Genomic DNA, 19,542 nt, shown 5'->3' with positions numbered 1-19,542 from the left:
ACATTTTATTTGGGTACAGTGTCGCACGACTGCGCTGTTGTCAGTTAGAGCCCTTTCACACTGGGACGACGGATGGTGTCGGTGGTAAATCGCCGCTATGTTTAGCGGCGCTTTATCATCGTTTTAGCATCGCCAGCAGGGCGCTTTTAACCCCCGCTAGCAGCCGAAAAAGGGTTAAAAGCACCAGCGCTTTGGCGGTGCTGCCCATTGATTTCAATGGGCAGGGGCGCTTTAGGAGCGGTGTATACACCGCTTCTAAAGCACCTCAAAGATGCTGCTTGCAGGACTTTTTTTGATGTCCTGCAAGCGCACCGCTCCAGTGTCAAAGCCCTCGGGCTTTCACATTGGAGTTACACCTTAGAGGCGCTTTACAGGCGCTATTTTTAGCTCTATAGCGCCTGTAAAGCACCTCAGCGTGAAAGGGGTCTTAAAGTAGCGCAGTGCGATATCGCAAAAAATGGCCTGGTTATGAATGGGGGTAAATCTGGAGCTGAAGTGGTTAAAGAAAAGAATACCGTCCCTACAGTCAAACATGGTGAAGGTTCACTGATGTTTTGGGGTTGCTTTGCTGCTTCAGGCACTGGATGTCTTGACCATGTGCATGGCATTATGAAATCTGAAGACTACCAAAGAATTCTTGGGTGCAATTTAGGGCCTGGTGTCAGAAAGTTGGGTCTCCGTCAGAGGTCAAGGGTCTTACAGCAGGACAATGACCCAAAGCACACATCAAAAAGCACCCAGAAATGTTTAAGACACAGCGCTGGAGAGTACTGAACTGGCCAGCAATGATTTCAGATCTAAATTCCATAGAGCACCTGTGGAAAGAACTCAAAACAGCATTTGGGAAAAGTAACACTTCCAGTCTGAAAGAGACCTGGAGCAGTTGGCGAAAGTAGAGTGGTCCAAAATTCCAGTAGAGGTGTAAGAAACTCATTGATGGTTACAGGAAGCAATTGATTTCAGTAATTTTTTTTCCAAGCAGTGTGCTGCCAAATATTAAATTGAGGGTGCCAATAATTTTGTCCAGTCCATTTTTGGAGTTTTGCATAGAATGTTTTTAGATTTGGCTTTTTGTTTCTCCACTTTTTTGTCATACCAATACAAACAAAAGCCAAAAACATGAGAATGCCTAAATATTTGTAATTGCAACAATTTTCTGGGTGAAGTGGTGCATTATCTAAAAGAAACGCAGGGGTGCCAATATTTTTGGCCATGACTGTATGTCTCTCCACATTTTCTGGCATCACTGAGTACTGCTTGTTTCTATTTAATACAAGTCTATGAACTCACTTGCTTCTGTGTGTGTCTCTCTTCCTACTTACTTTTCTATGACATCACTTGCGTATGTCTGTGTCTTTCTATTATTTTTTTTTCTTTAGAAAGTTTGAAGTTCATATGATATTTTTATTGGCCAATTTTAAGTTATTAAAGATGCAAGCTTTCAGAATGACTTGGATCTCTCCTTCAGGCTTTATAGTATAAAATGTGAAAAAGGGATTTGCGTCATCCAATAAAACTTACATCTAAAGAGTGTCACTTAAACTCCAAACTTTCTGAATTAATTGACAGATAATACGATATACTTGTGACAGACCTAGCCGGGAGAGAGACTTTTGGAGGGGACTGTATGCTAGCCTCTTGCCGATTGATCGTGGGCCCTGGCATTTGGGGGAACGGTGTTCTTTGTGAGCTGTATGCCTGGGGACCCTTGAGGTGGTATTACTGTGGATTCGGGTCCTGGTCCCCCAGGACACACAGACTCTGGGGACCCTGGATTTGCCATATTGGAATAGTGACTGATTCATACCGTTGGGACACCTACTGTTAAATGCTAATGTCATCAATTCCAGCTACCTGTCTGTTGTCTGCTAAAATGTGTATTGTAAATAAGTCTCTAGTATGGGATCTAAGAGTCATTAGATCCCCATTGTTGTTTGTGTTAATTAACTCTGCTATTGTGATAATGTTGATTGGGGGTTCTAAGCTACAAGACGGCCAGTCTGGCCTAAAGGTCATGTCTGAGTCATCTAGGCTGTCTAAAGGGATTAGTTAATTAGCCCATGTTAATTAGGTTAATTAGGTTACAGGTGTATGTTCAGAGTAATATGAGCTGGAGGTATGCACCTCCACTGTTAGTGTATAAAAGAGCCTGTATTTTTGAATAAAAGAGATTCTTGGTTGAACTTATATACAGCCTGCCTGGTGTTTGTTCTGAGCTATCACAACTGGGTTAGAAAGGCACATAGCTGTAGTTCTAATCCCGGAGCATTGGATGACCGAGCAATCAGATGTCGCGATCTGCAATCTGATTCTATAGCTGCAGAGGAGTGTCGGGAGAGTGGAACCGAGCGAGCAAGGGGCTCGTTACATTTTTTGGCAGCCGTGGGATTTGCTCTCCAGTTACTGGGACACTCCAAATCAGCCTGCAGGAGAGTCACACTAAAAGACTTACTTGAGAGCCGTGGAGGGAATGGTGGGATCGTGCTTCCTTGCCGTGAACACATCCAAACCATCACCTGGATCCAAGGTCCAGATAGCAGGAGAGGAGAGATGGCAGCCACCATGGATGAGGAATTCAGAAGGAGGTTGCGAGAGATGCAGATACAGCACAGAGGACCAGTATCAGAGCAGGTCCTGCTAGGATGGTTTCATTCTATACGCTGTGAACTCTGGAAGGAAGCGCTAGCCCGTGAGCAGTGACACCAGGGAAAAGTTCTCCCCTTCATCCATGTGAGGTACTGGTCGCAGTATGAAGTGCGAATGCTGTTTTTGGGGGAACAGCCGAACCAGGAGTGGACAGCCGAGTTAAGCAGGCTGATCCGGGCAGAAATGCGGTTGGACGAGAGCTACAGAGCCCTCCAGTGGTATGCAGCCCAAATGTGCCCGTGGACAGCGGATGACAGCCCCACAGAAGGCTTTGACTACGATGGCCTGGGATTGTTATACTGGAGGCTGTCCAGGGACCCTGACTTTGGGAGTGATCAGGAGTGGCATTTGGAGGAAATAATGGAGCACAGAGAGCGAAGACTGAATGTCTCAGAAGTGCACTGGGCACAGGAAGATTTGGAGTTTCTGGCCGTTCAGGAATGGGAGCTGGAGATCGCCTACAAACAGCTGTTAGACTCTGCTCAGCAGCAGGGTGGTGCTCCCTTTGCCTGGGACTATCAGGAAATACCAGTTGACAACTCTGAAATCCTGGCTGAAGAGTTGACAATGTGGCAGAGTAACAGTGTGCTTTGCCAGCCTGCCCCCGCAGCTATGGAGGCGGAGGTCTTATGGCGGATGCAGCAAGTGCTGACTGACCTGGATGAACCTGTTTCTGCATTGGATGATCTTGGATGGAGGAATGTGCCTGTCCAGCAGAATGCCAGAGAATCGGCAGTGGAAAATCTGAAGATTGCCGTCCCCAAACCTGAAGTGCTGACAACAGGGCAGAGCTCTGCTAACCTCTGCCCAGCACTGATAACATCTTCTGGGTTCCACGGAGAGGAGATGGTGAACCTTTATCCCCAGACACCAGTTGCAGAGACAGGGGATTTGATAGACTTTTCTGCTGAATGAAGAACAACCTGGTGAGCCTCCAGCGGAAGAAGAGCTGTTATTAGGGCCAAACTTCACTGTGCTCTGCCCAGCACCAACAGAAGTATCTGTGAAGTTACAAGGAACTTCCCCAGCTGAAGCGCTGGCAACCGGACAGAGGGTCCAAGATCTCTGCCCTACACCTGCGGCAGTTCTGGAGGCTCAGGGTGAGAAGGAGGTGGTCACTTCCCAGCAGCAGATCAGGATACAGGGGGAGAAGGGAGAGGAGGTGCTCGTCGTCTCTCCCCAACAGTTAGCTGAAGCAGATGGTGTGTGGTTTCCAGCAGAAGGGCTGGCAACAGGGCCGAGTACTGCTGGCCTCTGCCCTCAACTAACAGAGGATGGATTTCCTGTGAAGGTGGACGGGACTTCAGTCTCCACCTGTATACCCCAGGGATGCTGGGCAGTCGGCCCAGATCCCCAACAGCATGACAGAGTGAGCCCAGACACCCTGTCTTCTCTCCAGCGGCAGAAAGGACTCCAGGGAGAAGAGCCAGTCCAGGCCTCTCCCCAGCGGCAGATATGTTCTCTGAGAGAGGCAGAGGTTGGCTGGGTGAGTAATGCTTTGTTTGGAACAATTTTGTTTGGGGTACTGTGTGGGTGCAGGCATTAGAGGACTGTAACTACTGACTAACTTCGGAGTCAACCCGTCTGGGGTCTCCTCCTGTGTTAGTCTCCTGCCGAAAGGGGAGAAATGTGACAGACCTAGCCAGGAGAGAGACTTTTGGAGGGGACTGTATGCTAGCCTCTTGCCGATCGATCGTGGGCCCTGGCATTTGGGGGAACAGTGTTCTTTGTGAGCTGTATGCCTGGGGACCCTTGAGGTGGTATTACTGTGGATTCGGGTCCTGGTCCCCCAGGACACACAGACTCTGGGGACCCTGGATTTGCCATATTGGAATAGTGACTGATTCATACTGTTGGGACTCCTACTGTTAAATGCTAATGTCATCAATTCCAGCTACCTGTCTGTTGTCTGCTAAAATGTGTATTGTAAATAAGTCTCTAGTATGGGATCTAAGAGTCATTAGATCCCCATTGTTGTTTGTGTTAATTAACTCTGCTATTGTGATAATGTTGATTGGGGGTTCTAAGCTACAAGACGGCCAGTCTGGCCTAAAGGTCATGTCTGAGTCATCTAGGCTGTCTAAAGGGATTAGTTAATTAGCCCATGTTAATTAGGTTACAGGTGTATGTTCAGAGTAATATGAGCTGGAGGTATGCACCTCCACTGTTAGTGTATAAAAGAGCCTGTATTTTTGAATAATTCCTGGTTGAACTTGCATACAGCCTGCCTGGTGTTTGTTCTGAGCTATCACAACTGGGTTCGAACGGCACATAGCTGTAGTTCTAATCCCGGAGCATTGGATGACCGAGCAATCAGATGTCGCGATCTGCAATCTGATTCTATAGCTGCAGAGGAGTGTCGGGAGAGTGGAACCGAGCGAGCAAGGGGCTTGTTACAATACTCAACTACTTTTTCTTTCTTCTACACTTGTCTCTGACAATACTCTATTGTTTCTCTTTTACACATTTTCTTGATTATACGTTTTAATATGCAAAGTAAACAATTTATAATACTTTTATTTTTTTTTTAATGTTGCTGGTAATCCCTTTTTTTTTTTTTTTTTTTTTTTTTTCAGGACGTACAATGTGACGTGCTCCGATGACACTGCCAAGCAGGGGACACCGAAGTCTTGCTGCACTCTGGAGGATGTTCCTCTCATCAGGTGACCTACTCAGCATCTTTGCAGAAACTCTACAGAATACCTTTAGGTGTCCCTCACCAAGCCTACTGATGTGTGATCATCTGTTCCTCCTAATCATGTCCCTAGACTCCCTTGCCAGGCTTTAAAGGTTACCTGTACTCATTGCTCCTATGTAAAGTTCTACTAAAATGTTAGTGCATTCACAACACCAACTTCCACTAGGAAATCCCCACCTTCTCTTGTGTCTTATGATTGGTCAGAGAGGTCACCCATCACTTTATGGGCACATTATAAGATGGAAGGGTTGAGGTGAAGAACCAGCTTTCTAGTGGAAGTCAGTCCCTTTTTATAAAAGAGTTCCCAGGGGTTTGTAAAAGGTAACCTGAGATGTTTACATGCCAGTTGAAGCCTCTACTACATACTGATGCAACCTTGCTTAAGGGGCAATGAGTGCAGAGTCTGTATAGTGTGCCTCAGTAATTTGCATACACTAGGAAACAACTATTTTGTTTGTAGCACTAATGTAAACCTTTCCTGAGACAAAGGGGCTGCAATTGTTTTTTTGTTTTTTTTTCTGCTAGTTTTACTGCCCCTCTAGCCTAAATACTTGAGTCGCTACCTGGAACAAGCATGCATATAAATTTGAAAAACCTTTATTGTAATTGTAAAACCTTATCTGCATATTGGTTTTGGGTTAGTTTGACAGCCATGGAACTTAATTTATAGAATGAGAAGTCAGCCTTTATGATTCTCTCAGAAGGTTTCCTGTATTATTCAGTGTTGTCATATTCACCTACAGAAGTTACTATATAGAAATCTGCTTTGGGTTAGAATATAAGCAAGACCTTAAAGATATATGACACAGAGGGTGTAACACAATTTTTACATTTCTCACCTTCCATTACCCTGGGTATTATATTGAGTTAGATCACTTTTATTCTTAAAAAGTTTTTTCTATTTGCGTTGCACTCTGCAGAGGGTGTAACACGCTGAGTACTATTACACATACCACTAAGTGTTGCACCTTGTAGAGGGTGCAGACACTAGGTATCAGTATACAATCCCAGATAATATTCATTATCTCTTTTCTTGTGTTTCTACGTGCACTCTGCAGAGGGTGCAACACAAAAACATTACCCTATTGGGTTAATACTTTAGTTTTTTCCTAATTGGAACAGCGCCACACCTACACTTCCTCTAACTTAACCCTTTCTTTCCTACTAAAAACTGACCACACTAAGCAGAAGAGCACATGATGGTCACTTCTCTAGTTATGCTGGAAACTCCGTGTACTCTCCAATGATCAGACTTGTCCTGACGCACTCCCGCTGCACAGCCATTCACTGGGAAGCTCAGTGTGCTGCTGCTTTTTTTCTCCCCCCAGCTCTTATGCAGCTGAGAACAGAGGGAATGTGATCACTTATTAAAAAAAAAAAAAAAAAAAAAGGGGGTATTTATGTGGAAACTTAGCCACTCTCTCTTTCTAGATATCCCTACTGACAGCTAAATCTGTACTGTTGTCAGTAGGGATATCTACTCCCACCTCTGGCAATGCCTAAACAGGTTGTCATTGGCTATCGTATCTGGGATTCCCTTGTCCCTGGCATATATCCCAATAGACAATCTATCAGATGGTGGACTGCATATAAATACCTTATCATGTATCCTCTAACCAAGTCTCATAGTGCTATATGGAGAATTTTCCAGCTGGTCAGATGGAAAGCCATGCACAGTGACAAGGGTACAGGTGCTGGGGTTTATGGACATTTCACAGATGGCTACCACAGATGGCTCAGCTGAAAAGCCAAGGTGAACCTGTGACAGCCTTACTGAGTGTTGGTAGGAGTCTCCTTGTTGGAATCCTGGACTCCAGTGAGCTCTACCCCACTTTACCTAACTCCTAGACATACTTTGTGAATGACAATGTTCTTTAAAATGGCACTGGCACTTTAAAATGTAACGTTTATATGGCAATGACATTATATTTATATCTTGTCTTATCAGTAAGTGTGGAACATACCCCCCGGAGAGCTGTCTCTTCAGTCTGATTGGAAATGTTGGTGCTTTTATGGGTGAGTGTCTCCACTAAAAACCCTCATGTTTCTTCTCCTGACCAAACTTTCCATAGACATTCTTCCTGGCCATCTTCACTGACCTCATTTCCCTGTCCTCCATCTACCACAATTCTCACATCCTTTCCTTTCCATTTTCACCCAGACATTTACTTATCCATCCCCTGCCCCTCTCAGCCCTTTGTCCTGTGTCCCTCCCTCCTCCTTGACTCTCCTCTCTCTCAGTGGTGATGATCTGTTTGCTGAGATACAGTCAGGTCATAGAGCTCAGCCATGGCTCCTGGCTGAATACAGTCGCCCTGATCGCTGGTTGTACCAACGCAGCAGGACTTGTCATGGTGGGAAACTTCCAGGTAAGGACTCAATTCTTTTCATACTCTTTGTATTATTATAGGGTGTTTTGCCCATAACTTTGTTGTGTTCCTTTGTGTGGGCCCTGTAACCCTGAACCTGATATAAGTGATAGTTGTAAAAAAAAAAATATATATACCGTATTTATTGGCGTATAACACGCACTTTTTTCCCCTTAAAATCAGGGGAAAATCGTGGGTGCGTGTTATACGCCAATCCCGGCTGATTGTGAGCGGAGCGAGCGCCGCCGACATACACAAAGCCGAGTGTACTCGGTAGTCTCGGCTCCGCTCACAGTCACGCCATTGGACCTGTGTGATGTCCATCATAGGGGCAGGACTGCGAGAGGAACCGAGCCTAGCTGAGTACACTCGGCTTTGTGTATGTCCGCGGCGCTCGCTCCTCTCGCAATCAGCTGAGATCAGTGCCAATTTTAAATAACAAGGCTGCAAAGACACAATGACAAAAGGCTGCAATAACACAAGGCTGCAAAGACACTGGGCAAGGCTGCAGATGGACACATGGAAACTGATAAGGCTGCAGTGATGGGCATTTAGATGTAAGTTTTTTTTTTTTTTTTTCCTTAAAATTCCCTCCTAAACTTGGGGTGCGTGTTATACGCCGATAAATACAGTATATATATCTTGTCCTCGCCCCCCCCTCCCCAAAAGGTAAAGCAGCACACTGATGAGCTCATCTTCTATCGGCTTGGTCCTTGTTAGCTATCTATTTTAACATCTGACTAAGTCTAATCTACTATACAGAGGACTTCAAGAGGAATTTAAGCACTTGCATTACAAAAATAATTGAATTATGTTTAATATGGAGCTATGGTAATTTGTGTGTTTTTTATATCTGCTTTAGCATGTGTTTTATGAGACAGCAGGTTGTCACTGAGTGTTGTCACCTGCTGTCTCCTGTGAAATGAGATATCTCTGTGGTAAACAAAGATGGACAGGGGAGAACAGTTGGAGTACAAGCTTCAAGTTAAATATGTATAATAATTCTGCGCTATCCTAAAGAAAGAAAAGCAGCCAACACGACCAACAAAGTGTAAAATAGTAAAACAACAAAAAAGTGTGGCGCTAAACAATGTCATAACACTGTAAACAGGTCAAGTATACAATGAAAAAGATCAATTGTGTCTGCTCAGAGCATGTAGTCCTCATATAAACATTAGAGATACATAGTCTGTATGGCAAAATATTAAGCAGAATATTGAAGAGTTATGTAGATATCTCAGCTAAAAATCCGCTCACTACCACCAAGAGTTGAGGAGGCTTACCGGATAAGGTGGACCCAATGGGGCATACGCCGGATTGGGTCGGACAAGGCTTAGGTGGTAAGTGGCTGTATGTACTCCGAGAAGAATGCGGTCTCACGGGTTTATTGTATTAATCCAAATTATACCAGGAACTTGGGAGGTGTGCGTGATCTCCCGGATCTGGGAGGTCATGTAGATCTTGAGGAAACGATGAAGTGTTCCATAGGCAAACCCCTCAAGGCAACATTCCGTGGACCAAAAATTGATGTGAAAGAATAGGGAAAGAAAAAAAGGGCCACATAGTGTAAATCCGAAAAACCAAAAAATATTTATTTGAAATAAAATAGATGTACACTCACATGCAAATCCAAAATATTAAAACAGCGCTGTATGAGAAAAAGTGGCGACAATGGGGTCCTGCCTGACGCGTTTCGTCCTCAAAGACGTCATCAGGGGGGTTCCCCCACTGTAGCCACCCCAATATATATAGAAAATATATAGAAAATATGCCCTTGTTCATGAGAAACGTGGATTTACACTATGTGGCCCTTTTTTTCTTTCCCTATTCTTTCACATCAATTTTTGGTCCACGGAATGTTGCCTTGAGGGGTTTGCCTATGGAACACTTCATCGTTTCCTCAAGATCTACATGACCTCCCAGATCCGGGAGATCACGCACACCTCCCAAGTTCCTGGTATAATTTGGATTAATACAATAAACCCGTGAGGCCGCATTCTTCTCGGAGTACATACAGCCACTTACCACCTAAGCCTTGTCCGACCCAATCCGGCGTATGCCCCATTGGGTCCACCTTATCCGGTAAGCCTCCTCAACTCTTGGTGGTAGTGAGCGGATTTTTAGCTGAGATATCTACATAACTCTTCAATATTCTGCTTAATACAAGCTTCAAGTTACCCTGCTCTGTGTTGGTTTGAGTAGCTGCAAATGAACCTTGTCTTGCGTCACTATTGTGTGTTTCTTTTGCAGGTGGATTACGCCAAGTCTCTGCATTATATTGGTGCAGGAGTGGCATTCCCAGCTGGTTTGCTGTTTGTATGCCTACATTGCATCCTTACCTACCATCTGGCCACTAGCACACTAGACTATTGGGTGGGACACCTGCGTGTAAGCCTGACCGTTGTGGCCTTAGCATCCCTTGTCCTGAGTATCCTTTTGGCAATAGTAATAGTGTCTTGATTTGTAATAAAAACAATAATGTGTGTGAGGATTGGGTTGATGTGAGGAAAACAGACTGAAAGGGTTGATTTACTAAAACTGAAGAGTGCAAAATCTGGTGCAGCTGTGCATGATAACCAATCGGCTTCTAACCTCAGCTTGTTCAATTAAGTTTTGAGATGAAAACCTGGAAGCTGATTGGTTTCTATTCAGAGCTGCACCAGATTTTGCACTCTCCAGTTTTAGTAACTCAACCCAAAAACTTTCTGGACAGGCTGACTACAGAATCCTCAGTTCTGACCAGATATGTACAAGATAATCGCATATAGCAGCACAGCAGGGTGTGTACTGTGCGTATGAACCATGGGTATGGAATGGTTAGATTAGATGACACAGAGGGCTCTGTTTTCTTCTTTTCAGGAAAGTTATAAACTAAAGACTTTATAAGAAACATTTGCTATTTATTAATAGAATTGCAGGCTTAAAGGGTAACTCCACTTTGGTTGGGAAAAAAATAGCAAATAAAGAAAAAATAATATAGTGTAATTGAATTGCGACACAAGTCATTTTGTAATTGAATTTTATAAAAAAAAATTCAATTTCAATCTACAGCCGCTGCAATTCTTTGAAAATACAATATGGCTACCTGGAGATGTTCTGTCCACACAATGTGTACAGAATGCCCCCCAGAAACATAATTTCCTACTTGTGTGATTGACTGACTGATTTTCCCAGAAGTCTGCACTAGTCAGGTCAAATTTCAGGCATCCTCTGCAACAAAAATGTCCTTTTTGGTGAAATAATCCCAATAGGAAATCATGACCTAGCATGATTGTCGGTGATGGCTGCAATATAAGCCCTACCCTGAAAAGAAGACCTACAAGGACTTTAACTAGGGTTTATTTGGGGGGTTAGGCTTATATTGCAGCCATCACTGACAATCACGCTAGGTCTTATTTTCAGGGAAACAGGGTAGTTCCTTGTCTGCCACTGACCCCAGTACTTTCTGAGTCACTGACCTGGAACAAGCAGACGGCTAGTAAAGTCAGAGGAAAGCATACGGGTGGATTTGCAAACTTGTTTTGGGTCAGTGACTCAGGAAATATTGAAGTCGTTGAATAAATATATTAGCCAGACGGCTAACATTTTAGAAAAATTGCTTATTATAGGTTTCCTTTTAACTCTTCCTATCCCTGTCCACATAAAATAAAGTGAATAGGTTTTAGGGTAAATGTGAAGCCTGTCTTCCTTAACATTGCACTCAGGTGGGGTCTTTTTCATCCATGAAAGCTTCCTCCTTCAGCACTTGGCTGCAATCTGCGAATGGATCTTCGTGCTGGATATCTTAGTCTTCTACGGAACATTTTCCTATGAGTTCGGCTCGGTCTCCAGCGACACCATCATGGCCGCTTTGCAGAGCTCCGCAGCTCGCAGCTGCAAGTCTCCAGGAAGCAGCAGCACATCCACGCACCTCAACTGTAATCCTGAGCGGATTGCCATGATATGACCAGGGTGGGGCTTGCTGCTCCCCAACACTCAGGATTATTTTTAAGAAAAATTTTTTTTTTTTTCGAGTTTTTACCAAATATTAAGAAACATAAGCCAATTTTAACTCTACAGCCAGGCAGGTATGCGAAAGACTTTACTGGCGGTATTTGGATTACAAGAAAAGTATTCACGGAGGTTCACTTTTTCATGTGCGTATTTTCACGTCTAACACTTCTGGGGCAATATTTTTGTATTACTTTTTTTTTTTCTTTTTTTTTCTTATTATTTTTATTGTTGTAGGTGGATGCATTTTACAGTCCAACAAATGCCTACTGCCAGTACAGAGTGCTTTTTTGCTGTCTGAAATAATAAAGTCAGTGGGTTCTAATCTGAGACACAGTCACTGACCAGCTGCTCCCCACTCTTGCTCAGCCAGCAAATTGTCTCCTTTCAGTATGGATAGTTAAAATGGAACCACAACTGTAATTTTTTCCTAGTTTTGGGTAGGGCCTCAAAGAGTTAAAGGCTCAGTCAGGTCCTTAGTGCTGTATGTAACCCAGTTGGGGAGATTCAGTCTCACTTTTATGCTGGTGTTATCTGTAGTTGCAGAATGTTAGAGCTGCCAGTGGAACAGGAGTAGAGAAATGGAGGCACCTGTTGATGAATGTCAAAAGGTTGTTTTTTTTTTTTTTTTTGTACTTAACTTTTTGGAGACTTTCTCTTACTTCCTGCCAGGTCTCCAGGACAGGAAGTAAGCAGAAATCCACCCAGTGAGAACACACATTTCAATGAAAACCTTGAAGGTTCCAACCTGTCCACACTATGCAAGACTAGAGAAAAAGTTTTGGCTGGAGTTCCACTTTAAAGGCTGCACTTTATGCTTTGAAGGCGTACACCATGTGGTTGTTCTGTTGAGACTGCGCACATTACAAACATATTGGAGCACCTATATATCTGAAGTCCTGATTGTCAGTATTTTTTACAGTAGGGTAAAAACACCATACATATACTATGTTCCTAACATTCCAAGTAATGATACAATGTCTGTATGCTGATTGTTAGAGGGTTTGTGTCAGGCAGAATATACCGTTTTAACTTGTGCTTTTATCTGATAATGAATGCCAGCATATTGCCAGAACTACCTAGACTTTTTAAAATGTTTTATATGCTGCATTTTGTAGATATGAATAGTTGATCCCAAAGGCCTAGTTCATATGAGATTCCTGTGTGTATTGCCTCCTCAGCCACCTGCGTTACCACTTGATTTCTGCACTTGTGTGCCGTAACCGCATGCAGGGCACTTGCGGAGTGGCCTTAATTGTGTAGAACCCATTGAAAGCAGTGGGTATAATCCTGCTGCTGCAGTGAAGCAATGCATCGTGGTCATGGCTTGTGTACATCCTTGGCTGCTGCTCTGCAGCTAAACGGTGTAGTGGTTAAGGGGTAATAAAAGTGTGTCTCAACCTCCAGCTGTTACCGCCACCCCAACCAGTTGTGTGAACAAGCCTTTAAAAGACCCTTTTGGCTCCTACTTGAAAATGTTAAGCACAGATCTCCAAGAACATGCTGACTGTCACTTTAACTGCTTACCGCCCGCCCACAGTATTTTTACTATGGGTGAGCAGCACAGACAGACCAGGCAACACACCTGTACGTCGCCGTCTGCCCTCAGTACACCGCACGAGTTTGGCAGCAGATTTCAGCCAACAATTTTGTAAAATCTTTGCAAAAATTTACAAAAACACAGAACTCTGTGTGCATAGGAACAGCGATCTGGTTGTTCTCCTTAAAAAGCAGGAAGAAAAAACAGCCAGATCAGAAAGTAAAAGCAGCACATATTACACACATTACACATTGTTAGGCACACCATTAACTCCTTGATCACCCTAGATATTAATCCCTTCCCAGCCAGTGTCAGTGTGCAGTATTATCACTGTTTTAGTGTCACTAGCGACATAAGCGTCATACATAGTGTCTGTTAGATTGCCCGCTACTTTATCACAGTCAAACTATAAGTTGCTGATCACCGTTGTTACAGTATAGCGTCTATAGCTGCTTAAATTTAGGTAGCAGAATACATTTTGGCCTGAATTTACAAAGACCTCCTTTTTTTTTTTTTTTTTTTTTTTAATTGGATAGGTTTTATAACAAAGTAGAAAATTATTGTTTTTGTTTTATTTTTTCAAGATTTTTAATCTTTTCATTTTTTTTCGGAAAAAAATAAAATCCCAGTGCTGATCAAAAAAAGAAAGCTCAATTTGTTTGAACAAATCCCATACTAGCCCATTATGAGAGAGTTACCTTAGAACGAAGCCCTCCAGCGCCACACTGTCACCGATGAGACGGCTGACATCTTCCCCCGGTTTTCCTTCCGGGTTTGCACTTTGTTACTGTGTCAGGATTAGGAGCGCGGGTGGGCTTCTTTTGCTGGGAACCCATAGCAGCCACAGTGGGAGAAAGATTTAACGCTTAATAGTACTTTAAAAGCTTGCTGAAAGCTCTGCAAATACTCTTTTAAAAGCTTGTTGTTCACACTGCACTTATACAAGCTGAAGGCTGTGTGAACTTGGTCAAAGGCAGAATGATGATGCATTGTATAATCCAAGATCAGAGTGTTTCCCTCCTCCTTGCATACTGTTGGCTGACATCTGCATTACATCTGTCTGTTAATAGACTACAATGTGTGTCTGAATCCTCAACCTTCTTTCTAAAGTGATTGGTGGATAAAGAGAGCTGCAGAAAAATAGCTCTATCCCCCTTACTAGACCTTTGGCCATCAACTCAACCTTTATTTGCTGCCCAAACAAACCCTTTAAGATTCTGCTGAACTGAACTCTGCAAGATTCAGCACCTTGTGGAATTGTTACACTGCCAAGAGTCAGACACTGGCCATCTTACTGCAATATTGTATTAAAGAGCTCTCCCACCCAAAGAGATTAGTTTAGGACAGGTGCAGGTAGGTGACTCTTAGCAGCTCATTCAATTAAACTGGTCACCTGGTGTTTGAAGTCACACTTTCCTGTAGATGAGTGAATTAAAAAAAACTTTAAAGATGGTATGTCGATCTGTCTCTCCGATTTGTTGAGCTAGTCTGCCCTTTTTTTGCTTTATTATCATATCACATTTGTATAGCATAACAGTTTGTGTGGCGCTTTACTCAATAAGGGGAGACAGTACATTTACAATACAATGCAAGACGAGGGTTAGGAGGGGCCTGCTCATGAGAGCATACCATCTAAGAGGGAGGAGCAAAGGATACAACAGGTAATAACTGTGAGGGGTTCATCGAGTACATTTTTTGTTTTTTAGGTGGAGGCAGCATAGGTTTCCCAGAAGAGATGAGTTTTCAGAGATTGTCCAAAGCCAGACAGAGTAGGCGATAGCCAGAAAGATTGGGGTAGAGAGTTCCAGGGGTTCTTTGATGGTTTCTATCTTCTTTACTAAAAAGATAGACACCATCTTGGGGCACCAGGCAGGTAGACTGGTATCGCCTTGGCAAGAGGGCTGTAAGCATGTACAGTAACCAGTCTATATTATACATTACCTGTCAAAATCTGGAAAAGTGTTTTAAATAGAAGCTTAAACAGCAAGGGATCCCTAATTCCCTAGGACATGCTTTAAAAAAAAAAAAAAAAGCGCCATTCTTGTTCCAGCACATCCCAGCACACAAGGGACATTTATTGATACTTGATTCATCCAGAATTTTGGGCAGCTATGCATGGAAACCAATCGGCTTCTCTCTTTTTAGCTTGTTCAGTTAAAAAAGCTAAAGATAACCAGCTTCTACCTTGCATTATCATACACAGCTGCTCCAGATTTGATCAATTCCCCTCAATGCTTGCTGTGGTAAAGAAAAAAAAATCGTTTAGAGTAGGCGTCCATTAAAAGAAAGTGGTGCTTTATTATTATTTTTTTTTTTTTCAAAACTATGTCTTCACTTTAGTTTGGGGGCGCTTTATCTTCACTGTCTACTCTCTCTTGCTGCCAACTGTAGTCTGAACAGAGATTCACTGATAGCCTGCTGGAGTTAAAGAATCCTTAGAATTGTCCTTGCTCTACCAGGGTAATTCGTATAACAAACAGTTACAGTGGATTCAAGGATAAGTTCACCTTTAAAAAAATAAATAAATGCACATCTTTTTGCAGGTAAAAAAAAAAAATGTGCATTTATTTTTTTTACTAACAGCCTGTAAAGCATTGCACTCCCAATTAGCAGATCATGGCTCCAATGCAGGGCTCCTGCAGACTGTGTAAGCTGTCTGCTTGTACCTGGTACAGACAGGCAGTTACACAATGACAGGACGATTCAATGAACTACTCAACAGCGCTGTGGTAGTTCATTGAGAATTACAAGCCGACATTGATAAAGGATTTTGGTACTTGTAGTTCTCACATCCACAGAACACTGTGAATGAATGATGCTGTCGACTGGACAGAGCCCCACACGGCCATGTCTTTTATTTATTTTTTATTTCTTTTTCATTGTGACAGCATGTTTGGGGAGAAGATCCCCAGCTCGCTGTCACAACGGGGGATCAGGGGAGTGTGGGGACTGCTGCATCTGTTACATGTTACACCCTGAATATGGGTGTAACATGTTACTAAGACCCCATTCACACAGGGGCAACACGACTTGCCGGTCGCCTCAGCGAGGCGACCTGCAAACGAATGGCCGGGCGACTTGCAAAACGACTTCTGCATAGAAGTCTATGCAAGTCGCCCCAAGTCGCCCCCGAAGTCGTACAGGAACCTTTTTCTAAGTCGGAGCGACTTGCGTCGCTCCCCTTAGAACGGCTCCATAGTACAGAACGGGAGGCGACTTGTCAGGCGACTAGGTCGCCTGACAAGTCGTCCCTGTGTGAATGGGGTCTTAAGGTGAACTTATCCTTCAGGCTGGGTTCACACTGCTGTGCGGAGCGGCTCACAGCAGGGGTCCGGTGCATTCCTGTTCTCCTTTTCAGGGACGGATCGGGGCCAAATTTTTGGCTAGATTCGGACCTGATAGAACCAGAAGATGCACAGGACTCCACTGCTTCAAACCGCTCCGCAGCAGTCCCAGAGGTGTGTGAACGGCTCCATTGAGAGTCTCCTGACATGCCCACATCCAAAGAGGTGTGGCCTATGCTGATTTTTTTTTTTTTTTTCTTTTTTGGGCTCTTCTGATACATTGAAGTTGACAAGCACGTGGGCTAGTTTATGACATGAAAACTATGCACACCCTAAGGATTTAAGTATAGCTGACAGTAATTGAGGGTGCTAAAACCAATTCTAGAGACCATCCTATACCTCCCACTGTAGGGCTATAAAGAAGAAAGTTAGCACACCAGTTTTAGTATGTTATCAATGATTTGAATTATGCAAACTCTCACAAAGGTAATATTTTCAAGTACGATTGATCCACTGCACCACCACAGTAAGCCCAAGGCCGCTATACAGAGAGCTACTAACAAGAGTGATACACCTTTACATTTCAGGGCTTTGCCCTTTCCTCAGATCCCAGGTCCACCTAGTTAGTTGAACTACTGAATAGAAAGCTATATACACAGAGGAAAGGCCAGATACCCTGAGCAAATTGCTGGGAGGGGTATCTAGTGTATAGCCATAAAACACTGTAACCATCTCGAGACCACACCAGGTCTCCTTTGCATTATCTGTACATATATTGCTTATTTGTGTGTTCTTTATGTCTCTACCTTGATTCATGTACCTTCCAGCCCTACTTGTGTATTATAAGTGTATCTCTTATTAGTGGATCTCTTTATGGTGCTTGCGCAGTAGATCATATGAATTCACATTTATTACTTTGGGTTTTTTTATATATAAATGGTTTGCTTTGCTTAATACAAAACATTGATAAAATACTATATTGGTGTGCTAGCTTTCTTACTTCTCTATAAGCAAGTGGGCTAATGTCAGCACTGTAGGGGGTCCTAAGACTCAGGGAGGTTGATTTACTAAAGGCAAATATACTGTGCACTGCAAGTGCAGTTGCGCTAGATCTCAGGGGAAGCTCTGAAATGAGGGGAAGCTCTGCTGATTTCTGTCATCCAATCATGTACAAGCAAAAATGCTCCCCCTCAGATCTAGAGCAACTGCATTTGTAGTGCAGAGACTATTTGCCTTTAATCAACCCCATTGCCTTCTATGAGGGCAGCAACCTCAGGTCAGGTGTGTAGGATATTGTTTGGTGGGAATACATTCTCTCTCTCTCTGTCTCAAAGCAATAAAATAAGAGTAGACTAGGCCTAGTAGATCAGAACATAAACATGTAATGGTCCCTCTTGGGCCTCGTTCACATGGGCACACTACAGCATACACCCAGGCGGGGGCTGTATTTGCCTGCACAGGGATGCACAAGTGTTCCATGCATCCCTATGCAGGCTGCCCCATTCATGTCAAGTGGGATGTAGTGGCTGCACTAACACATCTGCTGCTCTTAATTTGACAGCTGATTGGGTCTGTTGGCATAACTCTCACTGCATTCAGGGCCATGTATCTGCAGTCGCATGGCTGTCAAATTGGGAGTAGCGGCTGTGTCTACAACTGACATGAATGGGACTGCCTGCATGGGGATGCACGGAACACCTGTGCGGCCAAACTCGGCCCTCGTACAAATACACGCTGTAGTACGCCAATGTGAATGAGGCCTTATTTGTATGAAGTGCTGTAGCCTTTCTGTATAGAGCCAGTGGCCTTTCCTTTGCTAGCTCTTGCGCCATCTGATTCATCAGATATTCTACAGTTTTCGTAGTAGAAAGGAGAGTAAATGAGAAATTTGATATTCTTTGTGGCTAAACTTTACAGTAGACATCTGCAGGAAATTTTATCTTCACATCCCAGTTGCACCCAAACTTGAGTCATTAGTTTCAGATGGACTTCTGTCTTATGGCTTGCAAGTGTGTTTGTGGTTGATATAAATTGGAGATTATTTGTGTGTTTTTCTCCTTTTTCTTATATTCTCTACGGTCAGGAGAATGTTCGCTGACCCTGAATTTTAAAGTGGTGCAATTTTTTTTTTTTTAACCTTTTATAGCTTCCTGTTTGTTTTTCTAGAATGCCATTTTTTTATACATTGCCATCTTGTTTATTGTAACAAGACAAACCTTTATTCATCATTTTATTTTTCACACTAACAAGCAGTACCTCAGACCAACCACAAGGTGTCATAACATGAAGCTATCATCATCATCCACCTCCAAGGTCATGTATCCACAAGCCTTAATATTTTTTACTGTGTATAGCATAGTTTGTATTTTTTTTTTTTTTTCTTTTCCTGGAGAGTGACTGTTGCTGCTTAAGCTGGACGGGAAGTGCTCTTCCTGTCTGAAACTGTGTTACAAACTTCCTCACTGCCACTTAACTGAACACCTACAGGAAACCTTGTTATAAGTGTGCTACAGTCAGGATTCCGGTTTCCTTGCTATCCCGGGGAGCCACACTTTTCTTGCTGCTCTAACAGACGCTAGGAGCCTTATGTGTTACAGGACGGCTCCTGTGTATTTTGGTGATATTAAGGGTTTTCTTTTTTTTTCTTTTGTATTGGTAATAAAAATTGAATTTTAACAACTCTTGTGCTGAAGTTTTTACTGTTTGCTTTTTTTTCATGCATGCTGTTGGTCATACTTGTAAAGCAGGTGAGTTTTACTCTACCTGTTCTAAGAGATTTGTATGAGAAAAGGGTCCTTTTATATGGGCAGAATCCATTCCATCAGCAAAGTACCGATAACAGGTTCCCTGTTGAATTTGAGCAAAGTGGAACTTTTATCACATCATGTTGTAAAGCACTGTGCAAACTGTTGGCGCTATATAAATCCTGTATTATAATAATAATAAATAATAATCTGTGTTAATTCAGGTTTTACCTCCAGCCTGAAACTGGTGTTCCATCAGAACTGGCGATCC

At 43.2% G+C, this 19,542-nt stretch overlaps 1 protein-coding gene across 2 annotated transcripts in view; it reads left to right on the top strand.

Annotated features, from left to right (window-relative positions):
• Nucleotides 1–19,206, top strand: part of TMEM150A (transmembrane protein 150A) — a 39,613-nt gene extending 20,407 nt beyond the window's left edge. For both annotated transcript variants that reach the window (XM_073622094.1, XM_073622093.1), the window contains exons 4-8: nucleotides 5,223–5,309; nucleotides 7,293–7,360; nucleotides 7,586–7,713; nucleotides 9,964–10,141; nucleotides 11,418–19,206. In XM_073622094.1, coding sequence (XP_073478195.1) covers nucleotides 5,223–5,309; nucleotides 7,293–7,360; nucleotides 7,586–7,713; nucleotides 9,964–10,141; nucleotides 11,418–11,659 — 703 coding nt within the window. In that variant the 3' untranslated portion in view covers nucleotides 11,660–19,206. The remainder of the gene's footprint in view (nucleotides 1–5,222; nucleotides 5,310–7,292; nucleotides 7,361–7,585; nucleotides 7,714–9,963; nucleotides 10,142–11,417) is intronic.
• The last annotated feature ends 336 nt before the right edge of the window (nucleotides 19,207–19,542 follow it).

Source organism: Aquarana catesbeiana, linkage group LG03 (assembly GCF_042186555.1).
Source record: "Aquarana catesbeiana isolate 2022-GZ linkage group LG03, ASM4218655v1, whole genome shotgun sequence".
NCBI lineage: Eukaryota > Metazoa > Chordata > Amphibia > Anura > Ranidae > Aquarana > Aquarana catesbeiana.
The sequence above is the reverse complement of the archived record's forward strand: the minus strand, read 5'-3'. Positions and strand labels throughout refer to the sequence as shown.